Genomic DNA, 24,275 nt, shown 5'->3' with positions numbered 1-24,275 from the left:
ATTACTATTTGTATTTGCGTCATGGTCACCTGGTCTTGAATGTGCATAGGTAGTTCAAGTCCAAGACGAAGGTGGGGGAATCAAGAAGAGGAGAATGACCCCCACTTCAAGACCCTTGACAAAGAAAGGTCGGACCCCACATTAATGTTTAAGTAAAGAAAGTGCTAGCGCGCCATTCTACGCGTCTTCAGCGCATTTCCATCTGAAATTTATCTGATCCAAGACAAAGCTTCTTCTGAGATATCTATCAGCCATATCAAGGCAACCACACTCCGCACTAACTACCTTTAATGACTGTCTTGACAGCTTCCGCTCTTTTCTCGCATTTGGTTCTCTTCATGTCTTGAAACGCTCTGTTTTTCTGTACATAATTTCCGTCAATCATGGCGGGAACCTGTAAAAACATACGGCTCCGACTCGTTGTCCGCCGTCACAACCTCCCAGAAACCCGCGTGCTCTTCAGCGTTTCGCTTGATGACGACCCAACAATCTCTCAGCTGCTCGAACAGATCAATGCCGTCATCCCACTTGAATCTGATCACTGGGGCCTAGACGACTACGCACTCGAGCTTCGCTCCGGTTCTGATGGAGCCGCTTTCGAGGCTCTGCATTATCAGCATGTCGCTGCTATACTACAGCACGACGAGGAAGTTTATATCCGCCCGCTCCTGACACCAGACCTGAAGAAACGCCGCTTGAGTGGAAGGGATCAGATCTCGACGGATGGGAGGCATTTGGTCGACGGCGTTCCCTACGGTCGCCCTTTGCTGCGACACCCACAAAACCGCCCGTCCATCGACATCCCGCCTCGGAAACGTCAACGCCTGTTGTCAGATGGCCAGGATGACGGCACACTCTCACAATTAGAAGACGAGGACAGCCTGAGCGAAGAGCAGCCGCCACTACAGATCACACAGTATGGCGAGCCTGTATGGCAGGGCGGGGAGGATGATGATAGTGACTTTACGGAGCATGATGTCGACGAAGATATGGGACTGGACGACCAGCTTTCCGAAATCGACGAGGACGAACTCACTGCACTGTACCAAGATAATGTTGAGGCAGAACTCGAGGCCGGAGCCAGGTCAGACATCCAGAAACCACCAAGCCCAAGCAGCCTACAATCTGGCGAAGACCCATGGTACGAGGAGGAGGATTCGGGCATGACGGGAAGCGACATCGAGGACGATCACCGCCGCGCCGACGAGCTCAAACGTCAACTTCTCGGCACTCTTTTCCCGGCTTTTATCACGAGTAGCGCAGAGGATACCCCAAAGTGGGTACATAAATATCCCAAAAATTTGTACTCGAACGACATGAGTGAGAACCTGGCAATACTGGACCTGCTGGCATGCCTGAGTACTGCGTTCCCCGCGCGGCCGATGCTGGATCTAATGAAGATTATGATCCAGTGTGAGTACAAAGCAAGACGAGTGTACAAGCGGTTAAAGAAGGATGACATTCCGCATATGAGCTACAACAGGGTTAAAAGGCTCTACAAGGCTGTTCATGCTGCAGCATCTGCAGAGGCCTATGAGTTTCTCAACAATCAAATGGATGAGCAGCAGCAGCCTGATAAGGAAGATGCACCTGTGGCAGCACCAAGGGATGCCGGTATGAAAGAGGCATCGACTGAGGATGACATTGATGATGAGGACGATCAGTCGGAATCTGGAGAGAGCGTCAGCTCGCTTGTCAAATACTACGATCAACATGGTTTTCCACCTGGTTCCATCATGGATGGAACGGCTTTAACCCATATGGCCGCGGCTGCGAAGGGTGGTAAGCCAAGAAAAATTAACCTCGAGGACAATCAACCAGCTGAAGCAGTGGACCGTACAGCTCCTAGCCTAGATTCTGGTTCTGACTCTGATTCTGAAGAGGACGACGACTTTGAGTTTGAAAGTGACGATGACTCTGACAGCTCAGATGATGAACCTGCCGGCAACTTGAAGCCAGAACAGCACATGGAGGCTGCTTCCGACTCATCAGATAGCGAGTCTGAAGATGAAGAAAACGAAGAACTTGCAACAGCGTCCAAGCAGGCCCTGCCTTTGTCAGAATCTTCTGATGAGGACAGCAGCAGCGACTCTAGCGACGATGAGGATGTACAAACAGATTTTAAGGGCAAACCAAGAAAGATTCCAACTGTTGCACCCGATACAAGCAGTTCGGAGAGCAGCAGTGAAGACGAAGAAGCAGAGGACAGTAGTTCCGAGTCGGATGACGACTCAGAAAGTAGCTCCGATGATTCTGAAGACAGTTCCGAAGACGAAGGTCCTGAGGAAGTATCGTCGAAGCCGCCAACATCAGATTTAGCTCTGCATCATTCCGAACAGCCTAGCCTCAACCAGTCCAAGCCGCCCATATCTAACAAACCTGGACAGTCCACAAATCCAGAAGCAAATGCGGATGCCCATGAGGACTCTAGTATTCTGTCGCAACCAGGAAAAGCTAAGACGCGGAGTCGAAATGCTCGCCGCCGTGCGTTGAAGCAAGCCCTCAAAGCAAAGGCTGAGTCGCAGAACTCAACTGCAGCCGTTGAAATTGACCCCTTGGAGGAGCGCAAGAAGGCACTGCTGGCAGCGCTAGGCGCATCACCCGAAAAGCCGACATGTCCAAGTCAGTCTATTGGGGCTGCAAAAGCGGCAACGTTAACGGACGCTGAAGCCGACACAGAAGAACCCGATGCGTGGAGGGCCAAGATCAACTACCGTGCAGTCGAATGCGTCGAAGAAGGGGTCGAGCTCAGTGAGCCACCATTCCCCTTCGTACAGCGCTGGGATCCACAACAACGCGGCTATGGTCGTGGCGGGAAGAGGAAACGACGCGCAGCCAGCGACTACTATCAGGTAGGCGACGTGGGCCACTCGGCAACGAAGAAGCTCAAGTTCGCAGACGTAAGTGAGTACGAAGAGGACGTTACGTTTTTAAACTATGACGATGAAGAGGACGGAAACTGCGGTCCAGGTGGGAACGGCACGGATGGTAAGAACACCAGAGGTAACGACCCAGAGGCCTCAGCCGTTGATAGCCAGTTCACGGACCTGGACGACCTCCCGTCATTGCCATCGGATCTGTCGACACTGCCGCTTCTCAAACTGGGCGACGCCAAGCCTGGAATGGTCATCACGTGGAAACAATGGGTGCTCTCCGAAGCGACTAGTTGGCAACCGCAATTGGCCGATGTGTCGGCGATAGTTGCAAGCGTGAGCGACGATGGTATGCAATTGCGCGTGGTTTTGGCACGGCGGGACCGCGGTGTCGACAGGAAAGAGAAGACCTATGATGAAGAGACTGGGGAGAGGATCTACGGGCGCTTTGAAGTGCCGGATGCTGACGAGGATGACGAGGATGAGGGACAGGGAGCCGGAGAGGAGGAAGAGGATGGTTGGCGGACGCTGGAACTGTCGGAGCTTATAGAACCCCGCATCCAGCAGCGTCCCATCCCCAGTGAGCGTGGCGGCAGTGAGGATGGCCATCATGACATGCAGGTGGATGTGCCTGAGACTCGCCCCAACGGCTCAGTCGTCATCCCTGATAGTCAGGCGCTATCTCATCCCAACGATCGTGTCGAGGATAGGGCGACCAGCAACGAAATTTCTACGACCGTCGAGGGCGACGGCGAGGAAGCAGGACAAGTCAGTGGAGAGGATGGAAACGAAGCTGGGTCAAGGATTGAGGAGACTAATAATGGACCGAAATCTGCAGGGATCCGCCAGCCCTCAACGGCACGTAGCGCACAAGACGAGAGCGCCATCCCCGAGACCGCAGAAAGCTCTCTAGTGGCAGCCCATGCAGCCCCGGGTACCAGGCCAGAGGCTGATGAGACAAGCATGTTTGTTAATGACGAACAAGCCGGGTCAGCCATTGAGATTGGCGCGAGCACAGCAGTCAGTCAGCAAGACACTAAAAATGGTCAGCAGCAGCAACAAGACTTGGACAGCCCGTCGCGCCAACTTAAGAACGATGTCTCTACCACGGTTCAAAAGGAGGGCCTGGAAGATGGTGACTCTCAACATGATTCGTTGTGGCAGCCCACGAGAAATTCTGTACAACAATCTGCCTTGGTGACGCAAGCATCTCACGGATCGACATCCCAGGAAGTTTGCTACCCATCGCTTGAACCACCAACGTCATCTGCAGCTTGCAGCCTGCGTAGTGGCAGGCAGCCAGACTCCGACCACCCTATGATTGGATCGGAGGACGATATTGTAATGGACGATCTAGATGACGTTGATGAGAGCCAAGTTCCAACTCCCCGTGCACCGCAGACGCCGGTCAAAAACAGGAAAGGTGGTACTGGCTCATCGCCGCCGTCGTCTCTGCCGTCTATCAGCACAATCTGGCAAACATGTCCGTCGACGTTTGGTACGCGCAGCCCAAGCACCGCGAGGTTAGCAGCCGCGTCGATCTCCAAATTCAAGGCTGAGTATGCAGTTCGGGACAAGAAGTATGAAGAGGAGATGCGCCGGCTTGATGACGAAAACGATTCAGCCGAGGATGTACCCGAGTACAAAATCTCCACCCCCAAGATCAAAGAAAGCAGAAGCCAGCAACAGCAGCGGCATGACAGCTCGCCTATAAACTTGCCGAAATTCAAGAAAGAGAGTAACTTTGCGCATCCACAGACATATGGTACATCCGTCTCGCCGCCTGCACCTAGGGGCCTCAGGGGCGTTCGGAGACAAGGTTCGACGGTCAAGTCACTGCCGACGGAGCACGATCAAGTCATTTCCATATCCAGTGATGACAGCAGCCCGGAGCCGGTATATGTGGAGGACTACGCAGACGACGGCATAGACGAGGATTATGAGTCCTCGCAGCCCATGCGAGCCAGCTACGGTAAAAAGTATGGCCTCAGAGGGGCGAGCGTACCGGCCACGAGGCTCAGTGGTGGGGATGTTGCTTCTGCTGATGGTAAGACGGTGAGCGGCAGATCAGCCTCGGCGATGCCAGCATCACAGCCTCGTGCGGCCAGCAAATACCCATCTTTAAGGGCGTAGGTTGCCCGAAAGGGAAGCGCCTTGTATACCGCATTTGTCGATGCGAATTTATCTCAGTAGCAATAGATGAGGGTCTTGAGGGACCGACAATGGGAAGACCAGGTATACCTTGGCCATGAAGTTCTGTACTATTTTTTATTCTGTTTTCAGATTTGAGGTTGTATCGAGAACGGCTCACGTGTTGGCCCTGGCCTGCCTGGAAAGGCGATGGTTGCATCCATAGTGGAGTGTTGATGATCAATACTAGTAATTAAGATAAGCCTAGGAAAGTTTGGCTTGATAATCGAATGAATTGACTTTCTCAGACCTTCTCATCCCTATCTTTATTTATTTTTTAAAAAGAAAAAAAAATGCATCCGTGACATGGTTTGTTCCCGAAAAGGATAGAGGCTGTCACGGGATGTGCTGCCAAAAGCCTTGGTACTGCAAGGACCAAGCCTGCATTGCATGTTCGTCAGGGCTTTCCTCCCTGGGGGTCGGGAGGGGAAACAAAGACGTCAGGAACGGGAATTCGGCAAAAACCACAACCGGGGAGATCATAGGACGTATAATCTGTGGGTGGTGAGTGACATACAAGGTTTGGAGGGGTAGCAGTAACCAGTATACGGATAACTTTTTTACGTATTAACATGTACGTGGCTACGTGGCAAAAGGAAAGAGGGAAAAAAAAGCGCTTCTATCAGCTAATAATATTGATTTCTTTTTTTTCTTCTTTGGAACGGTCTAGATGGTCCTGTTTTTGGTACAGTAGGTGCATGCGCTGACGGGAGGGGTCATGTGGTAAGCGGGGATTCACTGCCGTACGTGGTTAGAAAGTACATGTAAATGTGACGAAATGCAGAAGCGAGAGAAGTTCTCCAGAAAAAAAAAGATATGCAGATGCAGATGCAATCGGCAAAACTCTCTTGTGGCAAATTCTTTTTGGAGGTTTGGTTGTCTGGTTGTGTACAGTAACTGAGGTGTAGACAATGTTAAGAAAAAAAAAATTGATAAGACAAAAGCGGTCAAACGGTCACTAGGGGCACCGATTGACGTATGGTTAATTGTCTGTGTCCTCGCCTAGACGCGTTCGGTGAGATGCAATGAAGTCATAGATTTTTTGTTAAACATATTTTTTTTTTGTAACTTGGAACCCAGCCATCCTATAGGCGATTTATTGCGGCAGAGCTCACGGGAGCCTTACCCGGCGCACAAAGGGTTGGCAAGCTGAAGGTGAGTGGTTGACCGCTCCGAATTGAGCCACCCTCTCTCTCCCTTCAGCTTTTTTTTTAACAGCTTGACAGGCAAGACAGGTAATGTACCTACAGCTTGCCTACCGTACAGCCACCACAGATCATAAGCGGTCGCAGTTCTGCTTGCAGCTTTTGCCCAAAAGAGTCGATCACCCGCGTCGATCAGTGGAGCTCTTGGGTCGGTCTGTCTTGGGGTCTTGGCTCACAAGTTTCAACAGTGGAAATCGATCGATGGGATTTTTTTATCAGGGCTTGGGACTTTGGGGGAGTCAATCACTTTACTTTTTTGTCAGCTGTCTTATCCCCCTTGGCTTTTGCAACCGTTTGAATTGGGGGGAATTCCGCTGGGTCGGGAACGGGAAAGCCGTCGATCATTTTCCTTTTCCAACGTTTTCTTTGAAGTCTTTTATTCGAATACGTACCGTAGAGAACAGAAAGACAATAAATACTATGTATGTACATATGATCGGAGAAAAATGTCCTGACATGGTAAGGCGCATTTTCGTAGGTTTTCGCCTGTTATGCGTGTACGGTACATGGTAGAAATTTGATTCGACTCGTTGGTGGTGTTTCGACCAATTGACCATGACTTGTGATGTCTTTCCCCCAATCAGTCGTGACAATGTCGTCTTGATGGCGTCAGCGATGGTCATCTTTGATTGACGATGAGTCTTGTAAGTTACCTTATGTTTACCAGTGGTAGTCATTCTATCGTACACTTGATTGCCAATCTTTGTCATTCATCCGTATCGGCCGCAAAATAATAAAAAAAAGTCAGGACCCAAAAAATGTCGTGCAACAAAACACCCACTTTTGTCGCGGTATTATTTTCCGTCGAGTAAGGGAAACCATCACATCAAGCATCTAGCGTCACAGTAAACCAACCCAAAAATATCTATCGTGGACGAGCGAGGGGGCGGTCAAAAATCCCTGTACCCCTGACACTGCCCCGTTTATTATCGTTTCCCTTGTCGACCACTTAAAAGAAGAAGGAGGTTAGGAAATGGTTTGAGTGGTATTAATGGGGACTTACGTAGCAGCTCCCAGTAAGCACGTCACAGATCTTTCAAAAGGGACCAACCATACGTACATGTTTGTGTTTTTGTTCTTATCAGGTCGCAAGTGAAAGGCGTTACGAGCTGGGTTTGATAAGGCACAAAAAAAGAAAGAAGAAAGAAAAGAAAGATATATCCATCCGCCATCGCATCTTGGATTGGAATAAAAAAAGAAGCTGAACTTGTCCTTGCATTCAATTTGTTCCAAATCCGTACTGTACAGGACTGAACCGACGTACCATTGTCTGCAGCTTCTCCGCACAAGTCTTGGCCCCCGCACGCCATTAATCAGACCACAGCCAAGCACAACCAACAAGTTGAACCTACTTGACAAGAAGGAAGCTGGGAAACCTTGACAAAGAGCTGAGCTACTGAACTGAGAGACGAACCAGATAAAATTCGACTCTCGTCCATTCTCTCTCCGAAAAACAGATCGGAGACCCTTTTGACAATTTACGGAGTAAGAGTTAGGACCCTTGACTCTTGTTTTTTTTTTTTTTTTTTTTTTTTTTTTTTTGGTCCCTTATTACTCGACACTAGAAAGATCCGAGCAACAAACAACAAGCACCGCCCGTCCCTAGCTCGGATGGACAAATTTTGATTCAGGAGGATTTTGCCTTTGTTCGAAACAATCGCCTATAAGAAAATAGCGTCGAACCTCGCTATCGATACTTTTTTTTTGTGCCGTTATTTGGCCGTACCCAAGCGCCGCCGGCTTTTATTTGTCCTTGTCGTCATATTTCTCTACAAATTCCTACAACAAATCGACAACATTTCAAGAAATTGTAAGTTAGTTGTCCAAAAATCCTGGTCAAACATGAGACACTGTTTTGGCCTCCCCTGGATATACTTGCATATTCGATTATGTACTTTCTTGGAACATCAGGGTCTAATACATCGTCATAGCTGTCGACAGAACAACAAAGCATTTACGTGCACTTTCTTTCCCCTCCAAACCGTCATCGGACGGCCGACGCTAAAAAAGGGAGCTACTGCATAATTGAGAGGGACATCGCGCAGAAAGAGAGAAAAAAAAAAAAAAAACGCCGACGATAGCTGCAAGTTTACGCAAGTGGCGGGACCCAGCGACGCAAGATTACCTTACGGTGCTTGTTTTGATCCCATAACCTATCTTGCTCAACCCTGCCGAGGGGTAGGAGAGAATCCAGGCTTGCCAGTAAATCAGGCAATCTCTGGCACGCGATTTGCCGGGATCAACTTTTTGGGCTCAAACCCAAATCTGAATCCGGCAATCTCCTTGCTAAACCGGCGGCCTTCTTTTTTTTTTTTTTTTTTGTTCTTGTTCCATCAAAGCTAATTCAAAAGAGGAGGCTTGTGTTTGAGTCGACGTCTTTTTTAAAATCTGGCTTGTCGCCAATCTCCGTCGGCACAATCGGACTGATGTGTCGTGCAACTACTCTACTACTCTCAACAAGAAGCAATTAAACTATAACTTATCACTCACATACACCACCAAATCATCACACGAATCACGCTCAAATCACCCAAAAAAGAAAACACACACTTTAACACCCACCATTCATTCGATGGGTACGACATCAGTCTTTTCACCGGCAGCACAGTTCGGTCAACGCAGGACACAATCCGCAAAGACATCACCAAACAGGACAAAAGTAAACCTGTCTGCTACTACACAACAGCAACAACAACAACAACAACAAACTACCATAACCGCCACAACACCTACCCAACCACTCACAATGCTCCCCCTCGACGCCCGTCCGTCACCTCCGACCCGCATCATGTCGGCCGCCGTAGCACAAAAACCACAACCGAACAACAACAAACCAACCCAAAACATCACCGTGCAAACCACCAACCTCTTCGACGACGACGAAGACACCGACTACTCCCCACACCCTCACAACCTCGACCTCAACCTCGCAAAGTACCGCCTCCTCGAATCACAACACGAGGCTCTCCTCTCCCACCTCGACAGCCTGCAGCTCGCGCGCCGGCCCTCGTCGCAGGGCAGCACGGGGTCGTCGCCATCGTCATCCTTCCCGTCGCGACGATCCTCGTCCGCGTCGTCGTACTACCGCCGACGCTACCACAGCAGCAGCACGCGGTCGTCGACGGTGGGCGGGGCCGCCTCGCCCGTCCATCACATCATGTCGGCGGGGCCGCTGGAGACGGTGCCGGATGGTGACGAGGTGTGTCTCTTTGGCGAGGACGAGCGCCGGCTGTTTGACGTCAACGAGGCCATCAAGCGCAGCCTGACGGAGCTGCTCAACTGCGAACAGGCCAGGGCCGACGTGAGCTTCCGCACGCAGATCCAGAGCCGGTTGATGGAGGCAGAGAGGGAGCTTAGGATGGGCAGGAGGAGGAGGAGTTGTGCGTCTTCGGTGGGAGATCACTAAAAAGAAAATCACTTTATTTTGCCTCTTTTCTGGATGTCTTTTTGGTCTATTATGGCATTCTTTTGCATACGGTTCAAGCAGTCCGTTTTTTATGCTATTTCTCTCATGATTATATTATGACATAGCTTGGAGTTTTTCTTCTTCTCTTCATTTGAACAATTATTATTACATTGTTTCTTTTAATTTTACCGCTTGCCATATTCACGAGTTACTGTTTAGCGATGCAATTGGAAAACATACGCGAACCTGGGGGAGAAGAAAAGAAAAAGCAGAGATGGCAAGAGAAGGGAGGTACATCAGACTGTTCTGAGGGGAAATGGGTAACAAGCGCACACCTACACACCTTGGCCGTTCCTTGTTCGAATAATGGAGAATTAAAAAAGGATGGAAGATCAAAATGCCGAGACGGCAACAGTGAGAAATGCAAGGGTCATACTTGAACCGGGGTAATGTGTTGTATGAAATGGGATGAATAAAAAATGGGGGAAAGATTACCAAAGTTCAAAAAAAAAAAGTCACCGTACCATCTATCGATACAAAAGTAATGCAATACTGCGTGTTTCATGATTCCAAAAGAACCCAAAACGAAATAACACTGATAGGAGGTTTCCCTTTTGATGCAGCCCTGATTGATGTTCGCTTAGGTGCCCAAGAGAGGAATTGTACCTGTCGATCATGATGACTGGGAGTCAGTAAGGCGAGCTGCGTTTGGAACTGCTGTTGGCATCGGCGATAAAGTGAAGCGAGTCCGATACAACAAAAAGAAGAGAAAAAGAACATGGCAATATTTGCATAAGCTTACGCGTATGGTGATGATGCGGCAAACGAAAATGGTTGAGTTTTTTTTTTTTTTTGTTTTCGAAACGCAACAGTGGCGATAATTCGTGGTTTACCAATAACTAGTACTACTCACCTCCACCTGCGAAACAAGCCCCCCTTTTTCAGCCATCATAATAATGTGTTTGGGGGCAGCGGAGAAAAGTAGTCGTCCCTTCGACTGAACAAACAAAACTCTTGAACCTAAAAAAAATACCATCAGGTATCGCCAAGCTTCCAATAATGAACTTTATGCCTGTGACGTGAGAGAGAGAGAAAAAAAAAAAAAAAAAAACTTTGGGCCACCCATTCCCCCTCGTGACAATCTCCCACAACGTACCTATCTATCGATCGGGACGGGAGTCCCTCCCTGATCGTCCCGAAAATAGCACCTACCCCTCATTCCAACCCCGAGAGAACCTCAACCTTTCCCTCGCGCGCACGCCAACACCCTTCTTTTACCCCCTCCTCCCAAGCCGACAGATGTGAATCGGGACATTGTCGGGGAAGAACGGACCCCTGGATCCATCCACCGCAAAGTCCACCTCCTCGAGCAGCGCAACGTCGGGGGACCTGTGGACGGCGTCGAGAAACGCCGCGTAGGTGGCGCTGTTGCGCTCGGTCGCGGCGATGAGCACCTGCACGGCGGGGAACATGCCGACGAGGTCGGCGATGGTGCCCAGCAGGGGCGCGGCGAGGGCCGCGTCGTAGGTGACGTCGGCGCCCAGCACGAGATCGACCGGCTCTCCGCCGTTCCACCGGTCGTCCTCGGTCCCGACCAGCGCGTGGCCCCACTTGAGATCCATGGGCTGCACCACCGCTGCTGTTGCTACCTTTTTGGCAGTACCACCAGCAGCAGCAGCATCACCCTCCTGTTGGAGGCCGTTGAGAAACGCGCCCTCGGGCAGGTTCGCCACGACGTCGTCGCTGCCGTCCGAGGCCACCACGTGCGCCGCCCCGAGGTGCGCCGCGCACAGCATGGACAGGTATCCGGTGCCGGCGCCCAGCTCCAGCACGCGGCGGCCGGACACGAGAGCGTCTGCGTGCAGGCATAGGTACTGGCCCAGGTGCAGCGCCGCTTCCCAGGTGCGCAGGCCCGTCGTGCCGGATGCGGCGATGAGGTGGCGATTCTCGAGGAGCGTGATGCTTTTGCTGCTGCTGCTGCCGGGCTGGTCGAGCAGGGAGAGGTGATAAGTCACGTAGCTCTTTTGCTGCGCAGCTGTAGCCTCTGACGGGGTTGGCTGGGACATGAGCGCCGTCAAGGCCGTTGCTAGGTCGTCTGAGATGCCCTGGCAAAAGTTTCCGATTTTGTGTCTTGTTACTTTTCCGTAGCCGTCAACCGCCGAAAAAGAAAAAAACAAATCCCACTTCGACCATAAACTCACTAGGACCACAAAGCCCTTAGGTTACGCAATTTTTGTAATTCATACATGCTCGTCCCAGTCTTCAATGCTGGCCTCGATCCAGCCGACCAGCTCCTTGAGCACCCGGAGTTGGTACCGTTGCGGAGGCGGGTGGGGCAGAGCTCCCGGCGCAAAGAGGCGCGCAAACAACTGCGACTGGCATTCTTCTGTGCGAATCAACTCCCGAGGTGGATAGTCGAGTCGTTGCTCGAGTTGGAGGTACTGCCAGCAAAAGCGATCGATTTCTGTCATTTCTGCGTGGTAGTGTTGATGAGGAAGGGTTATTCAGGCCAAGCTGGACTTGGGATCAATCATCTCAAGTGTCCTGGAGGGGTGACTATGGGAAAAAATGGTGATCTTTTTTTGGTACCCCACAAAGCACAAAGCACACGTGACTCCCACAAAGCCACCACCCGTTGATCCTTGAGATTGGATTCCATGGCAACTGTCAGTGAGACATCTCAGGTCGGTACCTAATTTCTATAAAAACGAAAAAAAATCATCACATCATAATGCAGAGAACAGTGTTTTGGTGCTTCGGCCCCAACTGCCCCGGAGACCGGGACAGGTGAGCAAATGGCAGTTTATTAATTAATGCTTTATAAAAAAGCCGACTTTCTACAGAGGCTGCCAGGCCAAAACTTGAGCTGCTGTGTGTGTGTATGTGTGTTTTTGAGGTGTTTTGTTGAACGATGTCATCCTCCACTGTGAAAGCTCTTCCAGACCATCTTAATAAAGAGAAAGAAGAGCTCGGTGGTGGGATGGATGACAACACACACACACACACAGCAGGGAAAAAGCTTGATGTGTAAAAACACAAAACAACGAAGAAAGAAAAAAAAAAAAACCATCAGATGTGGTTGGGCTGGCCCAATGCTGGGCATGAGAAGCGAGAAGCTTCATGCCCCGGTGTAACCTCTAAAAGCATTTTTGTCCGGAACAGTTAAGAGGAGAAAAAAAAAACGCAAACGCGAATCCAGAAGCCCCGAGGTTTCAATCATCGACTCGCGATGTGAGAGGCCATAGGGTGCTTTGTGGTTGCGTGACAAATTTGCAGACCCAAACATAAGAAAATAGACGATAAAAGGAAAATAAAACTCAAGTCCAACGCAGATGGGACTAACCCTAACAAGAGATAACAAGTTTGAAGATCCCACAAATACTCAGTCAGAATGGCCGTGACTGAGAAAAGATAAAAAAAAAAATTAAAAAAAAAAAAAGCAAGCCAAGACATGAACAAGATCCAAACAGCTTAACAGGACTTTTTTACGAGATCAAAGCCAAATGTCGCCGCGCCTGAACTGGAAAAAAAAGGAAGAGAACTTGTTGTTCCATATTCCGCCCTCCTAAAAATGGCAAAAGTGAAAAAGAAAAGATAAAAAAAAAACCCCCCCCTTCTCCTCTCGTACCGCTACGTCGTGACCAAAGGAGATGGCCCACCCTAAGAATAGCCACCAGAGGCTTGTATGTATTCCAAAGAGGCATAGCGCGTCATTCAGAGTAAAAAAAAGTGAAAAGGAGCGTGAAGTAGACCGCCAATGCAACACACTGACTATAGGTCAAGCAAGCCAACTTTTAAAAGGGGGGAAGGACGAAACAAAACCACCGCAAGAAAATGCACGAGTAGCAACGGACACACACACGCAAGAAAAAAAAAAAAAATAAAACTTCCCCTATCCCTTTTAGCGCCGGTGTCCCATCGAAGACCGATGATAGTCCGCTCCATGGTGGTGGTGATGATCAGGAGTGGACGCGGCGTGGTGGTAGCCCGAGCCCTGGTACTGTGAGTACTGGTAGGCAGAGGGATGGCTGCCCGTCGCCGCACCATGGTGAGATTGATGTTGCTGCTGCTGCTGCTGCTGCTGCTGCTGCTGCTGCTGATGCTGATGCTGATGATGGCTATTGCTGGACGATGCGGGTGTTGGCAGGTGGGCGTAGCCGTTCATGGTCGACGACATGCCGCGCCTGTGGCCGACGGAAGCCGGGGAAGAACCTGCGGTGGTGGTCGAGGGACCCGCATGGTTGTGGTACGGCGACGAGTTGGACGACTCGGCGTATTCGTAGCCGGCCATCGAGGGGCCTTGCATAGAGTCACTGAAGATGGCGTCGGGGAGGTTGTTAGCAACTTCTGGCACGTCCGAGTTGGTCGCTGCGGTCGGTGATAGGTGTGCCTGGTCCTGCGTCTGCCGCTGCTGCTGCTGCTGCTGCTGCCGTTCTTCGTCTCCTTTGACCTCGTCCACCTGGCTCTTCTGCTCCTCATGGCCACCGACGCTGCCGATACTAGTCCTCGGAGTCGTGGAGGAGCAGGCCGGGCTGGTGGTCGAGGCGCGGTTGGAGTTTGGGCCGGGCGAGGCAGTGGCTTCCATCTTGACCAAAGGCTGGATCGAATAGCGAGCAGTCGAGGGAGCAGCAGCAGTATCGGCGAACTGGGAGTGCGGAGAGGGGGAGTTGGAAGGGCTTGTGGTGAGACGCTCGTTTGGCAGCGCGTCAGGGATGAATTGACTGCTGCCGAGCCTGAGGGCCGTGGGCTGAGGCATGTAGACAACGCTGCAGGACTGGTGGCCAACCACTCCCGATGGTGTTGCTGCTGGGTAAGGGTATTGCAGGGCATGATAGCTCTGTGGGACCCCCTGACTGTGATGACCAGCACCGGGAACAGCCGCAAGAGGAGCCGGTGATGGCATCGGGGCTGTCACAGCAGCAGCAGCAGCAGCCGAAACAGGGATAGCAGGAGCAGGTCGATGAACCAGGGGAGAGAGATGGTGAGGATGATGATGATGATGATGTAGGGCAGAGGAAATGTTTGACTGCTGGTGAGAGAGATGATGACCATGTGTGAAAGCAGTTGCAGGTACAGGTGCAGGTAGATCCACGTACATGCTCCCAGCCGCCGGTCCCGACCTGCTGCTGCTCCTAGTTCCAGAGGCTGATCCGCCACTGCTGCCACCCCAAGCGCTGTAGCCCATGTCAGTCATGGCGCCCGGGTAGTACGGGGCGGCCGTCGGGTACTCGTCTTCGGTGGAGTAGCCGCTCCAGGTACCGCTGCTGGCGGCGTAGTACGAAGAAGATGCCGCTGCCGTCGGACGACTGCCGTATCCGCTCGAGTACGATGGTCTCTGATGGTAAGGAACCTCACCCGAAAGGTCGACAGCATAGTTGGGCATCGGCAGAGGCGCCATGGAGGCCCGGTGGGCGGCAGCACGTGAAACCTCCATGTTGTAGCCACACTCCAGGTGGGGATTTGGGGCTGTAGAATTTCCGCCCTCGTTGGCATGACGCATATCAGTCAGAGTGGTTTGGACCTGAATTGAATGCGGATGAAGGGATTGAACCTGGAATAGGTGTTGGGGGTGGGATTGAGTCAAATGTTAGCATGTATCATTTTGCTTTTCTTTTTTTTTTGGCAATCTTCAAACATAAATGGTCTGCTCCATAAGGTAGGTATTGATACTTGCCCGTAGGAATTGACATGGTTCATTAGATCCGGCATTTTTGCAGTTGATGCATGGTTGGCCACCGCCAGTATCGCCACTGCAGCGAATCTTTCTCTTGCGACATCGACCACACTAAAGTAGAAGTTCAGGTTTTCAGATTAGTTGCCTATTTGTTTTTGTATGAAGATGCATCCAAGATGGAGAAGAAAGAATAAAAGTGACGAGTTATAAATCCATCATTTGAGCGCGGGTGCCAGCAGTATTTTAGGTATGTAAGTTGGAGCAGGGTTGGGCTACATAGAACAAAGAATAAAAAAGGAGGGTATGACGGGAAACACAAACTCCTCAACGGCACACGAGAATGGACGGGCAAAAAAAGTCTGTGACAAATAGCGGACGGGAGATGCACCCGCAGAAGCACCAAAAGACGGAAGGCAAGGACAAGGGGAATCGGGACGGGAACATGGCAACCAGGGCCTTTGTTAAGGAATTCCACATACCGCTACAGCAATACGCTTCCTTGTGGGCGTCTCACTGGTCTCGGAGTGTCCGTCCGACATGATGGCAGACGAGGCAGTAGCCGCTGTCTTGTGTTTGCTCCCGTGGTGGTGACCCAGAGACGAAGCTAATGCCGGCGAGGATGTGGACGAAGAAGATTGGTGGTGTGTGTTGCCGTGGTGCTGGTAGTGTTGACTGCCGCTTGTGTAGCTCGTGAAGGACGGAAAGGTCGAAGAGGGTGGGTAACCCGAGGGTCTATATCTTCTGCCGCTACTGCTTCCACTGCTGTTGTAAGATGACGCGCGGCTGCCGAGCATGGTATTTGTGCTAATCCCCAAAGATTATAATAACGCAGATGAGGTGGGTATGGTAGGGAGGGACTTGATGTAGTTCTAGTGGCTCCGGCTAAGGTTGGCTGATGTGAGTTGACGTGCCCTTTCTCTCTGGTCGATGACCATGACCAGCATAAGAAAACTCCAGACGTGGTGGTTATCGGTGTGTTTTGCTATAGATCCGAAGGAGAAAGGTCTCAAAAAAGTGGCAGAAATACCCACGTCTGATTCGATCTCAGACCCTGAGCTGGAATAAAAAGCCTGAGGTTGTAGGCTTAAAGGTATTCAGGCCCAGAAAACTGGGCAGTTGTAGTCGAGCGGAAGGACGACGCGCATTCCCCCGGAGGATAAAACCAAAAATAAAGAACGAATAGGGTGTGCGATGCAGTGCAAGGATGCCTCCTTGGGAAAAAGGAAATAAAATAAGCAACCGACCAAAAGTCTCTCTTCTCTTTCTCTTAGTGAACCCCTTATTTCCACCGTGGCAGATAAGTGTGGTAGAAGAGTGAGCCGATGCAGACTGACGTGTTGGCGCGGATCAATGACAGGCCGCCGTAGAGGGTGATGTAAGATAAAAGGACAGGGGAGGAAACGGGCGTAAACAAAGAACAAAACAACAAAAAAAGAGCCGATACCCAAGGAAAAAGACAACCACATCGGATGCTAAAAATGACAAAATGCCGAACGCAGAAACCGGGGATGTGGGAACCCCTAGACTCAATGCAACGGCGGAGACAAAAGACGAGAAACTAAAAAGATCCAGCACAACGGGGCGCAAAGCTAGATGTACGGGTAGCCGACAGATCTCTTCTCGGGTCCCGGGGATGAGGTAAAGTGGGCTACACAGACCCAGACGGCCGTTATGCTGGCTCCAAAAGTCGTTGCTCCGGGGTTTCAATTCTCTTTCCCGCTTTAAACGACAGACAGCCTGGTGGTTTTTCTGGTCTTTGGTTTGTTGTTCTTGTTGCTTTCCCTGCTGTACTAGATCCGATGGGACTTGGTAGGCGTTACTGTGAACTATTCTGTTCGAGTGTTGTCTCAGTCGCTCGTTGTAGTCGTGACCAATATTGCCGCCCCCTTATTGCTACTATCGACAAAACCAGAGAAGACAAAAAAAAAACAAAAAAAAAAATCGAAAACCACCCAAAAGAATGCCAGAAGTGGAAGAGCGGAAGTGCAACCCGTCGTCCGCGGCTGAGGCTTGGCTGCGTTGTGATGATGTTGCTTGCTGCAGGTCAACGGCCGGAAGCAGGCGGCGCTTACAAAGTCTCTCTCTGCCGACAAGGGGTGGGTTGTGGTAGTCTAGCGGCTGGGGTTCCGGGGACCGGGATTTGCAAACCTAGGTTCCAATCGAGGGGGTGGAACCAAGAGCTCCTGGGAAAAAGCTGGGTACCCAGCTTGTTCGTCGATGGTTGTAAGAAAATAAAGGGGTGATGAGCTTTTATGAGCGTGGCTGTGTGTTGCTGATGTCTGAGTCAAAAGTCAAGCCGGTCAGCATCTGAATGTTTCTTTGGTTGGGAATGCGCTGATTTGAGCAAACTGGTGCCGGCCGTTTCCTGCCGCGTCTGCCGCGTCTGCAGTTGCAGATGCCACGCTGCCAGGAAGTCAAGGAGAACCAAAAAGATGGACCACTGCCCCTGTAAAGAGAGACCGTTGTATGTGCTTGTATGATGACGGCAAGTGACTTGGATTGAAAGCATGGAACCAAAGAAAAAGGCAAGATGTACGTGGTGAGCTTGTCTGTGTAGTATGGGAGACGTCGGGCTTTAACACGATGCTGTCTCTCTTGCTCTCATATCCAATGCTCTTTTGTGAAACTAATCCGCGTCTTCTAGGTCAGGCCCGTCCGGCGAGGGAACACAGCAGGCGGTGGCCCACTAAACCGTAGGCTTGTGATAGGTCACCTCTTGAGTCTCGCCTGTCTTTGCTGTGCGAGAAAGCCCCAGATTTGTTGTTCCCTTGAAATGGAGCTTGAGCCGGGGTAGAACCTTTCTTCGTGGTTGGGTTAACTTTTCTGGGGGGCGGGCTTGATTTTCAGATTGAGACCGGTGAAGAAGTCTGCAGGATATAAAGGGTGCATACTGAAATAAAAATCTTTTTTTTTTGTCGAGGCGCACCACCATCTATACACCTCTTTGATGCTGCTGCTACCAGGGAACGGCACACAAAAAAGTCTCGTTGATGTGTTGACTGGCCAATGACACCTTTTTTGGGGGGACAGTGTACGAGGGTATCACCAACTGAGGCAAGCAATCAAAAAAAGAGAAAGGTGGATCAGAGCTCTAGCATCTGGTGTGAAGACAAGAGGAGAAATGTTGACCAGTTTATTGTGGTGCAAAACATATAAGGAGAAGGGTTGAAGATGGAATAAAAAATAGTCCCAAGAATTGGTCACTGATAGAATGTTCACCTGCCTCGTCAATGTCAAGGAAAGAGGAAAAGGGAGAAGATATACAACGGAGGAAGTTCTTCCCAGAATCCTTCCCACGCTCACTGGCCACCAGGAGCTCAAGGCTTCATTCCTATGAGCGAGAACGCTTGCTCGTTTGCTCTTCATCTTGGCATTTGGGGGCGTTTGGGGTGGGTGCCAGGCTTCAAACAATGTATGTCATGTTCTGGACCATATTCACAAAAAGGAAAATAGGTCATAAATAAAATTAGAAATAAAACTCCGACGTTACTCCCCAAATAAGACTTTTTTTTCAAGCAAGAAAAGAGTAAAGGTACATAGACCACCGAATGTTTGTTGCATCATTCGCCAAAATTCTCCAATTCCCAGATTGACATTGGTCTTCGGTTTGCTGCAGTTAGAGGGAGAAACGTGGGGGCGGGTCAAGGTTAGTTACATGACGGGGGGTGTTTTTTTTATGTGGTGAGAGAGGGGGAAAGAAAAAGAAGAAGAAGAAAATGAAAAGAAAACCTTTGCCCTGGTTGAAGGACAAACAAACCAGAGCAAAGTAGAGGGCCATTTGACCCCAGGTCGGTCCCGGGTCAATCTTGAAATAATTAGTTTGATGACACCGCACGGAAAAGGTCGAAAAAAAAAATCAAAAAGAAAAAAAATCAAAAAGACGTTGGGTGCATTCCAACTTTTGGGGTATTCAACGTTGTCTTATTTTCGAGCTTCGACACCACTTCGGGCTTGCTGTCGGCAATACGATAGGGTATCAATCATCATTGGAAATCTCTTTAACCGGACTGATCCATGCTTACCTACCCAAGCTACCCATAAACCAAAAGATGGGTGGGTAGTGCTCAAACCAAGAAGCGGAGGGTACCGGAGCCCGGCAGAGCTGCAAATGGCCCCCCTCTCTCTGACAACCCTTGAAAGTGTGCCGCACCGCGGATACTTGCATATGCATGGACTGGGGTTTGTCGATGTACCTAGGCAATTAATTACATGTACCTGGCTCCAGAGACCCTTTCTTAAATAGCGCCAACAACATCAATGCTATCTGGCAGTTTAGTATCTGTGATTTTTTTTTTTTTTCGTTTATCCGTTTGTTGCTTAATTTGGCATTGTATATCATTTCCAAGCTTGGAATAAGTTCGAGCCAATGTCTCTTCCATAGAGGTGGCATATCAAGGATAGCTGCGTGCGGCGAATATCCACGCAACAGTTCGAGAAAAGGGCCGGAATAATAAAATCATTGGATCATGTTCTATTCTGAAAATATTGTATTGAATTCATGATTCTGTTCCTGTTTCAACTGTCCAATCCAAAGTCAAAGTGTCTTGCCCGCTACCTAATCATTAACCTGCTCCTGGGGTTTTCATCTGCCGTTGATGCATCCCCCTTTCCATGTATTCACAAAAGTTTTTTTTTTGATTAACCGAGAGGAGCATTCAAGACAAGTATGAAAAGACACCCGAAAAAACGTGGGGGTATATCAACCTGTGTACGAATCCAAACCATACATACACGATGTGTTGCTGTACCCCGGTATGACACAACATTTTATACACACTCTCTCAAGGAAATCAAACCCTAACGCATAGACCAGCCAAAAAAGCGTTCTAATGTGCCCTGTTCTACCCCTCATCATAACGTTTTTTTTTCCTTTCACCGTGCACGTCTAACGCTTTTGTTGGCACCGGGGAAGCAGGATGTGCGGGACCGTGAGACTTTCGCGTATGACGTTAACACGCAATGAAAAAAAAAAAAGAAAATAAGAGATCTGGATAAAAGAGCTCAAACTTTACACACACCCCACGGAACTAGCTTCTTTTTTAAACGTGACGGCAGGAATACGACTTTTGCACTTTTGGTGTCACCAACCAAATGAGGATCCGCGTACTGGCCAAGTCTATAGAGATAGTAGATGGAGAAAAAAAAGTCTTTGCTGGGATTTCGGAGTAGGCCGAGCCGTTTGAATTAGACTTTGAGGTAAAGGGCATGCGAATACCCCGTGAATTTTTCTTTTACATGTCAATCCGTTCACCTGAAGGGCAGTTTGCAACGGTGGCTCACTCAAGCTTGCCAAACGTTGAAGAAATGCATGGGCAAAAAATAGACTCTAGAAACATTTTGTAACAGTCCAGGAAGCAGCGGCGGCAGCAGCAGCAATATGTTGTACCGCAACGCCGGTGACGCAAATCACTCATGCATGTCAAAGTTCCTCCCCTGCCGTGCCTTGTCCGTGTTGCACAAAATGCACGGCAGCGTGGTGGTTGATTATTTTCCTTGAATGATACCAAGATACGTTTCTTTTTCTGCTCATCCCCACCGCAGCCCCTCGTCTGTCTTTTACATACTCTGTTGTAAGTCAATGGAAAGAACAAGGATTGAGCTTGCGGGTGGACGCAGGTGTCTAGCTGTCAAATCCACCCAGGCACAGGTAGTCTGTGGGGTGGTATTTCCTTTTCTTTTTCTTCAGTCGGCAAGCAATACGACGGGACAAAAAACAGGGATACCCTAGTTATAGTGGATTGAACTTGGCTTGCTTGTCTTCCTGGATCACGGATACCAAGTTCCGGGATATCAGATTGGGAGTGGTTGGTTGTTGTTAGGCTTGTTTGCATGTCAATATTGAATCATTTCGAACTTTTTTTCTCAGGGTTTCTCTATCTGGTTAGGGCAAACACTCAGGTCAGGTCGGTGGCTTGTCTCGTTTTTCTTTACAAGGCAGCAGAAAAAGGGGGAGAAAAAAAAAAAAAGAAAGTGACGAAATGCCGGTTTGATGGCATCGAAATTGTTTGTTCAATTACGCATCAATTCGCCAACCTCGTCAATTGTTTGCAAACAGTAAGTAGTTCATGGCCACAGCTTGGGCTCGTTTTGTTTGCTTTCAGGGTACAAGCAAAAGACATCCCATCTCGTATTACTGGCCCAGTGCAGCACAAAATGGGGTGAGTTTGTTTGCCAGGGTAGCTTTCTCCTATATCTCGCAGTAAACTACTGTTTGTTTGTCGACCTGCATTTCTTCGCTGCATGGCACTTATGTACAGAAAAGATCAACCACAAGACAAGAGAAGAAGAAAAAAAAAGTCCCGTACCCGTCACCGGCCAAGAGACTCGGCTTCCATGCATGACAAGACAAAGTACATCGGGAAGCATTCCGTCACCATCGTCGGGCCTCTCCGCCCCGTAGATCAGATTTATCTACTGTTGTCGTCAACATCAATTAAGCAGCTAGATTGTACCGTCCGATTGGGGAGCGTGGTCGTCAGCACTCAAAAAAAAAGGCCAATGAAGAGCCTCAATTGTTCGAGACTAGCGGGATGATTGACAAAAGCAACGTGTAGGATTAGGCTTAATTTGATGTGGCAAGTAGATGTAGGTACGCAAGTCACGGTACAGTTTAATATCATTTTGTGCCAGCCAATTAGTATTACCGTACGTGTACTGTTAGAGCTATCACCTAGCCTACCTAGGTACCTAAGGTAGTTATGCCTTTATGGTTGGCAAGGTGGTATACAAGACGACGTAGGTAGATATGTTACTACTTGATTGAGAAAGAACAATTTCAAGTTTTTTTTTTATCAAATTGCATCCTGTCAAACAGTCAAAGGCAACAAAAACTGACGTTGCATCCCCGCACCATCATAAAAAGAAAGTGATGAGGGGGAAGGTAAGCTTGGCTTGACCACCCGGCAAATTTGTACAGTACCAGGTAGAGCCTAAAGCCTCCCAACCCTTGCCATGCTTGCCCACTCTGCCCTTGCTTTCCCACAGAAATTCTGTCATTTTCTGATCTCCGGTAATCGCCCTTGATGGAAACTTGGAAATGTGACCGATCTCTCATTCCTACCTCACTCACTCTTTTACTTTTCTTTTCTCCACCCTCCTATTTGCTTATGTTTATTTTACCCTTGTTATATAGGGAAAAAATAGAATAGCAAACACCTCAATGTTTGACTACCATCTGTCAAAAAGCTCCCCAAGACGAGGGGCATGGAATCGTCTAGCCAGCAAAAAAGCTTGCTCTCTCGACACCATCATTACCATGTCATGACGACAAAACCACGTCCATAATCTGCAAGAAGCAAGCCAAGGAGCGAATACTCCGGGACTGTTTAGTTCCGATACGTTGAGATTTTTTGTTGTTGTTGTTATTCACACGCCCTCCAACTAGGACCCCCCCTCCCTCCCTTTTTTTTTTGGTCCCGGGGCGGCAACCCACCCCCACACGAACATCACTTTCCTCGCCTAGCCCTCTTTTTACTAGGCTGTCTTTTGTTTGGTTTTTTTTTGTTGCGACGATCAATTCCATCTATATATACTGACTGCATTGACAAAATTCGCTTGCATATGCAGCTAGGCTTCCGGCATATAACGCAGGAAATAGGAGAAAGAATCAGGGAAGACAGATGTCCGGAGTTTTTTTTTTTTTTTTTTTTTTTTTTTTTTTTTTAGCAAGGGCAAAGAGAAAGTCCCCATTCTGTGTATGTGAAGGACTTTTATCAACTGGTACAGAAGTTAATGGTCTATGAACGCTGCTTGTCGAACCTCGTAGCTTCCATGTTCCATAGAGGCTTTTCTTTTTTTTTTTTAAAAGGCAGGTCGTATCGACTGTCGAGCAACTCTACCATCCCACATCTATCCTGTACAACCATCCATTCTGAGGTTGAGCATGAGTGCAGAAAGGTGCACCAAGGTATTGAAATACGTCTACGACCCAGCTAGTTAGAGCGCGTACAATCTCTTGCGAAGGTACCGTGACACCACGCCATCCTGGGACGGTGTGATTTTCGCTGCTCGTCTTTTTCTTTTCTTTTTCTTTTTTTGTATGTACCTGTATTTCCTTTGCCGAAAAAAGGGGTTGTTGCCACTGACAAGACTACGTTAAACCCCATCTTCGGCGTATGCACCCATCCGACCGTTTTATTTTTTTCCTTCTCTCTGTTCGTTTACAATTTACTTTTCTATTCTCAGACCCCGAAGACATCCTGTCGCCCCTCCAACAGATCTCCATCATCCTGGAGGTCAATGAAGTTGGGTCGGATCCGACAGGCAATCAAGTCTCTTTTTTTGACCGGTGAGCTTTTTTTCTTCCTTCGAAAAGCCACCCTCTACCCGTCGACGGGAATGGCCAGATGCCGTAGGAAATGCTACCCACCCAAGACTGATAATCCATGACCCAGACGCCCCCAAGAACACCCTGCTCCCCCCTCGAGAAGAAAAGAGACACCAACGTAGCTTTTTGACCTCAACCCGAACTTACCCACACACACACACACACACACACATACCTTTACCAAAATAGTTTTCCTTTCTAATAGCACAAACAGATAGACTTTGGACAAGCGGTGGTGATTCTGGACCGTCGGTGGACCAGGCAAATGCGTTATCTGGTTAGGACTCCATCTTTGCCTTAACATCGCAATTAGATACCAAAAGCAGCATCACATCTAGAGTTCCACAGCATGTCAATCTCAACCACTATCTATTCCTTGCTGCGCCTTTCTATTCCCCCCTCCGCTAATCAGCAAATCACAACAAACACCTCCCGCCCGAGATTGAAGAAAGCAACAGAAGAGAAACAAAAAGGGGGGCAAAGACCAGACAGGACGGCCTGGCATGGGGGAGGTATCTGCACCTACCCGTGCACACCCTTTCGCTGCCCTTCCCTTTCCCTCCAAACCCTTACCCCTCTACCCCCCCCCCCCCCCCCCCCC

At 49.4% G+C, this 24,275-nt stretch overlaps 6 protein-coding genes across 6 annotated transcripts; 3 read left to right on the top strand and 3 right to left on the bottom strand.

Annotated features, from left to right (window-relative positions):
• Nucleotides 1-383: 383 nt before the first annotated feature.
• Nucleotides 384-5,006, top strand: PgNI_00099 (uncharacterized protein; the record flags this gene model as incomplete). The annotated part of the gene is made up of 1 exon (XM_031120183.1): nt 384-5,006. One exon carries the CDS (start codon nt 384-386, stop codon nt 5,004-5,006), a length of 4,623 nt encoding a protein of 1,540 aa, XP_030986910.1.
• Nucleotides 5,007-6,154: 1,148 nt separating this feature from the next.
• PgNI_00098 (uncharacterized protein) lies at nt 6,155-6,688 on the top strand (the record flags this gene model as incomplete). Its single annotated transcript, XM_031120182.1, has 2 exons — nt 6,155-6,218; nt 6,290-6,688. A coding segment is annotated over exon 2 (387 nt), but the record flags the coding sequence as incomplete, so codon positions are not given.
• A 154-nt stretch (nt 6,689-6,842) lies between these two features.
• On the bottom strand, nt 6,843-7,437 carry PgNI_00097 (uncharacterized protein; the record flags this gene model as incomplete). The annotated part of the gene is made up of 3 exons (XM_031120181.1): nt 6,843-6,867; nt 6,922-7,216; nt 7,329-7,437. Coding segments are annotated over 2 exons (192 nt in total), but the record flags the coding sequence as incomplete, so codon positions are not given.
• Nucleotides 7,438-8,840: 1,403 nt separating this feature from the next.
• Nucleotides 8,841-9,674, top strand: PgNI_00096 (uncharacterized protein; the record flags this gene model as incomplete). Its single annotated transcript, XM_031120180.1, has 1 exon — nt 8,841-9,674. One exon carries the CDS (start codon nt 8,841-8,843, stop codon nt 9,672-9,674), a length of 834 nt encoding a protein of 277 aa, XP_030986907.1.
• A 1,274-nt stretch (nt 9,675-10,948) lies between these two features.
• On the bottom strand, nt 10,949-12,152 carry PgNI_00095 (uncharacterized protein; the record flags this gene model as incomplete). The annotated part of the gene is made up of 2 exons (XM_031120179.1): nt 11,921-12,152; nt 10,949-11,779 (listed from the first exon to the last, which is right to left on the bottom strand). Exons 1-2 carry the CDS (start codon nt 12,143-12,145, stop codon nt 10,949-10,951), a joined length of 1,056 nt encoding a protein of 351 aa, XP_030986906.1. The 5' UTR covers nt 12,146-12,152.
• A 1,423-nt stretch (nt 12,153-13,575) lies between these two features.
• On the bottom strand, nt 13,576-16,142 carry PgNI_00094 (uncharacterized protein; the record flags this gene model as incomplete). Its single annotated transcript, XM_031120178.1, has 2 exons — nt 13,576-15,225; nt 15,828-16,142. 2 exons carry the CDS (start codon nt 16,140-16,142, stop codon nt 13,576-13,578), a joined length of 1,965 nt encoding a protein of 654 aa, XP_030986905.1.
• Between the last annotated feature and the right edge of the window lie 8,133 nt (nt 16,143-24,275).

The sequence above is a fragment of the Pyricularia grisea genome, assembly GCF_004355905.1.
Source record: "Pyricularia grisea strain NI907 chromosome Unknown Pyricularia_grisea_NI907_Scaffold_1, whole genome shotgun sequence".
In the NCBI taxonomy this organism is placed as follows: Eukaryota; Fungi; Ascomycota; class Sordariomycetes; order Magnaporthales; family Pyriculariaceae; genus Pyricularia; species Pyricularia grisea.
Note: the sequence above shows the minus strand (reverse complement) of the source record. Positions and strands in the feature narration are given on the sequence as shown.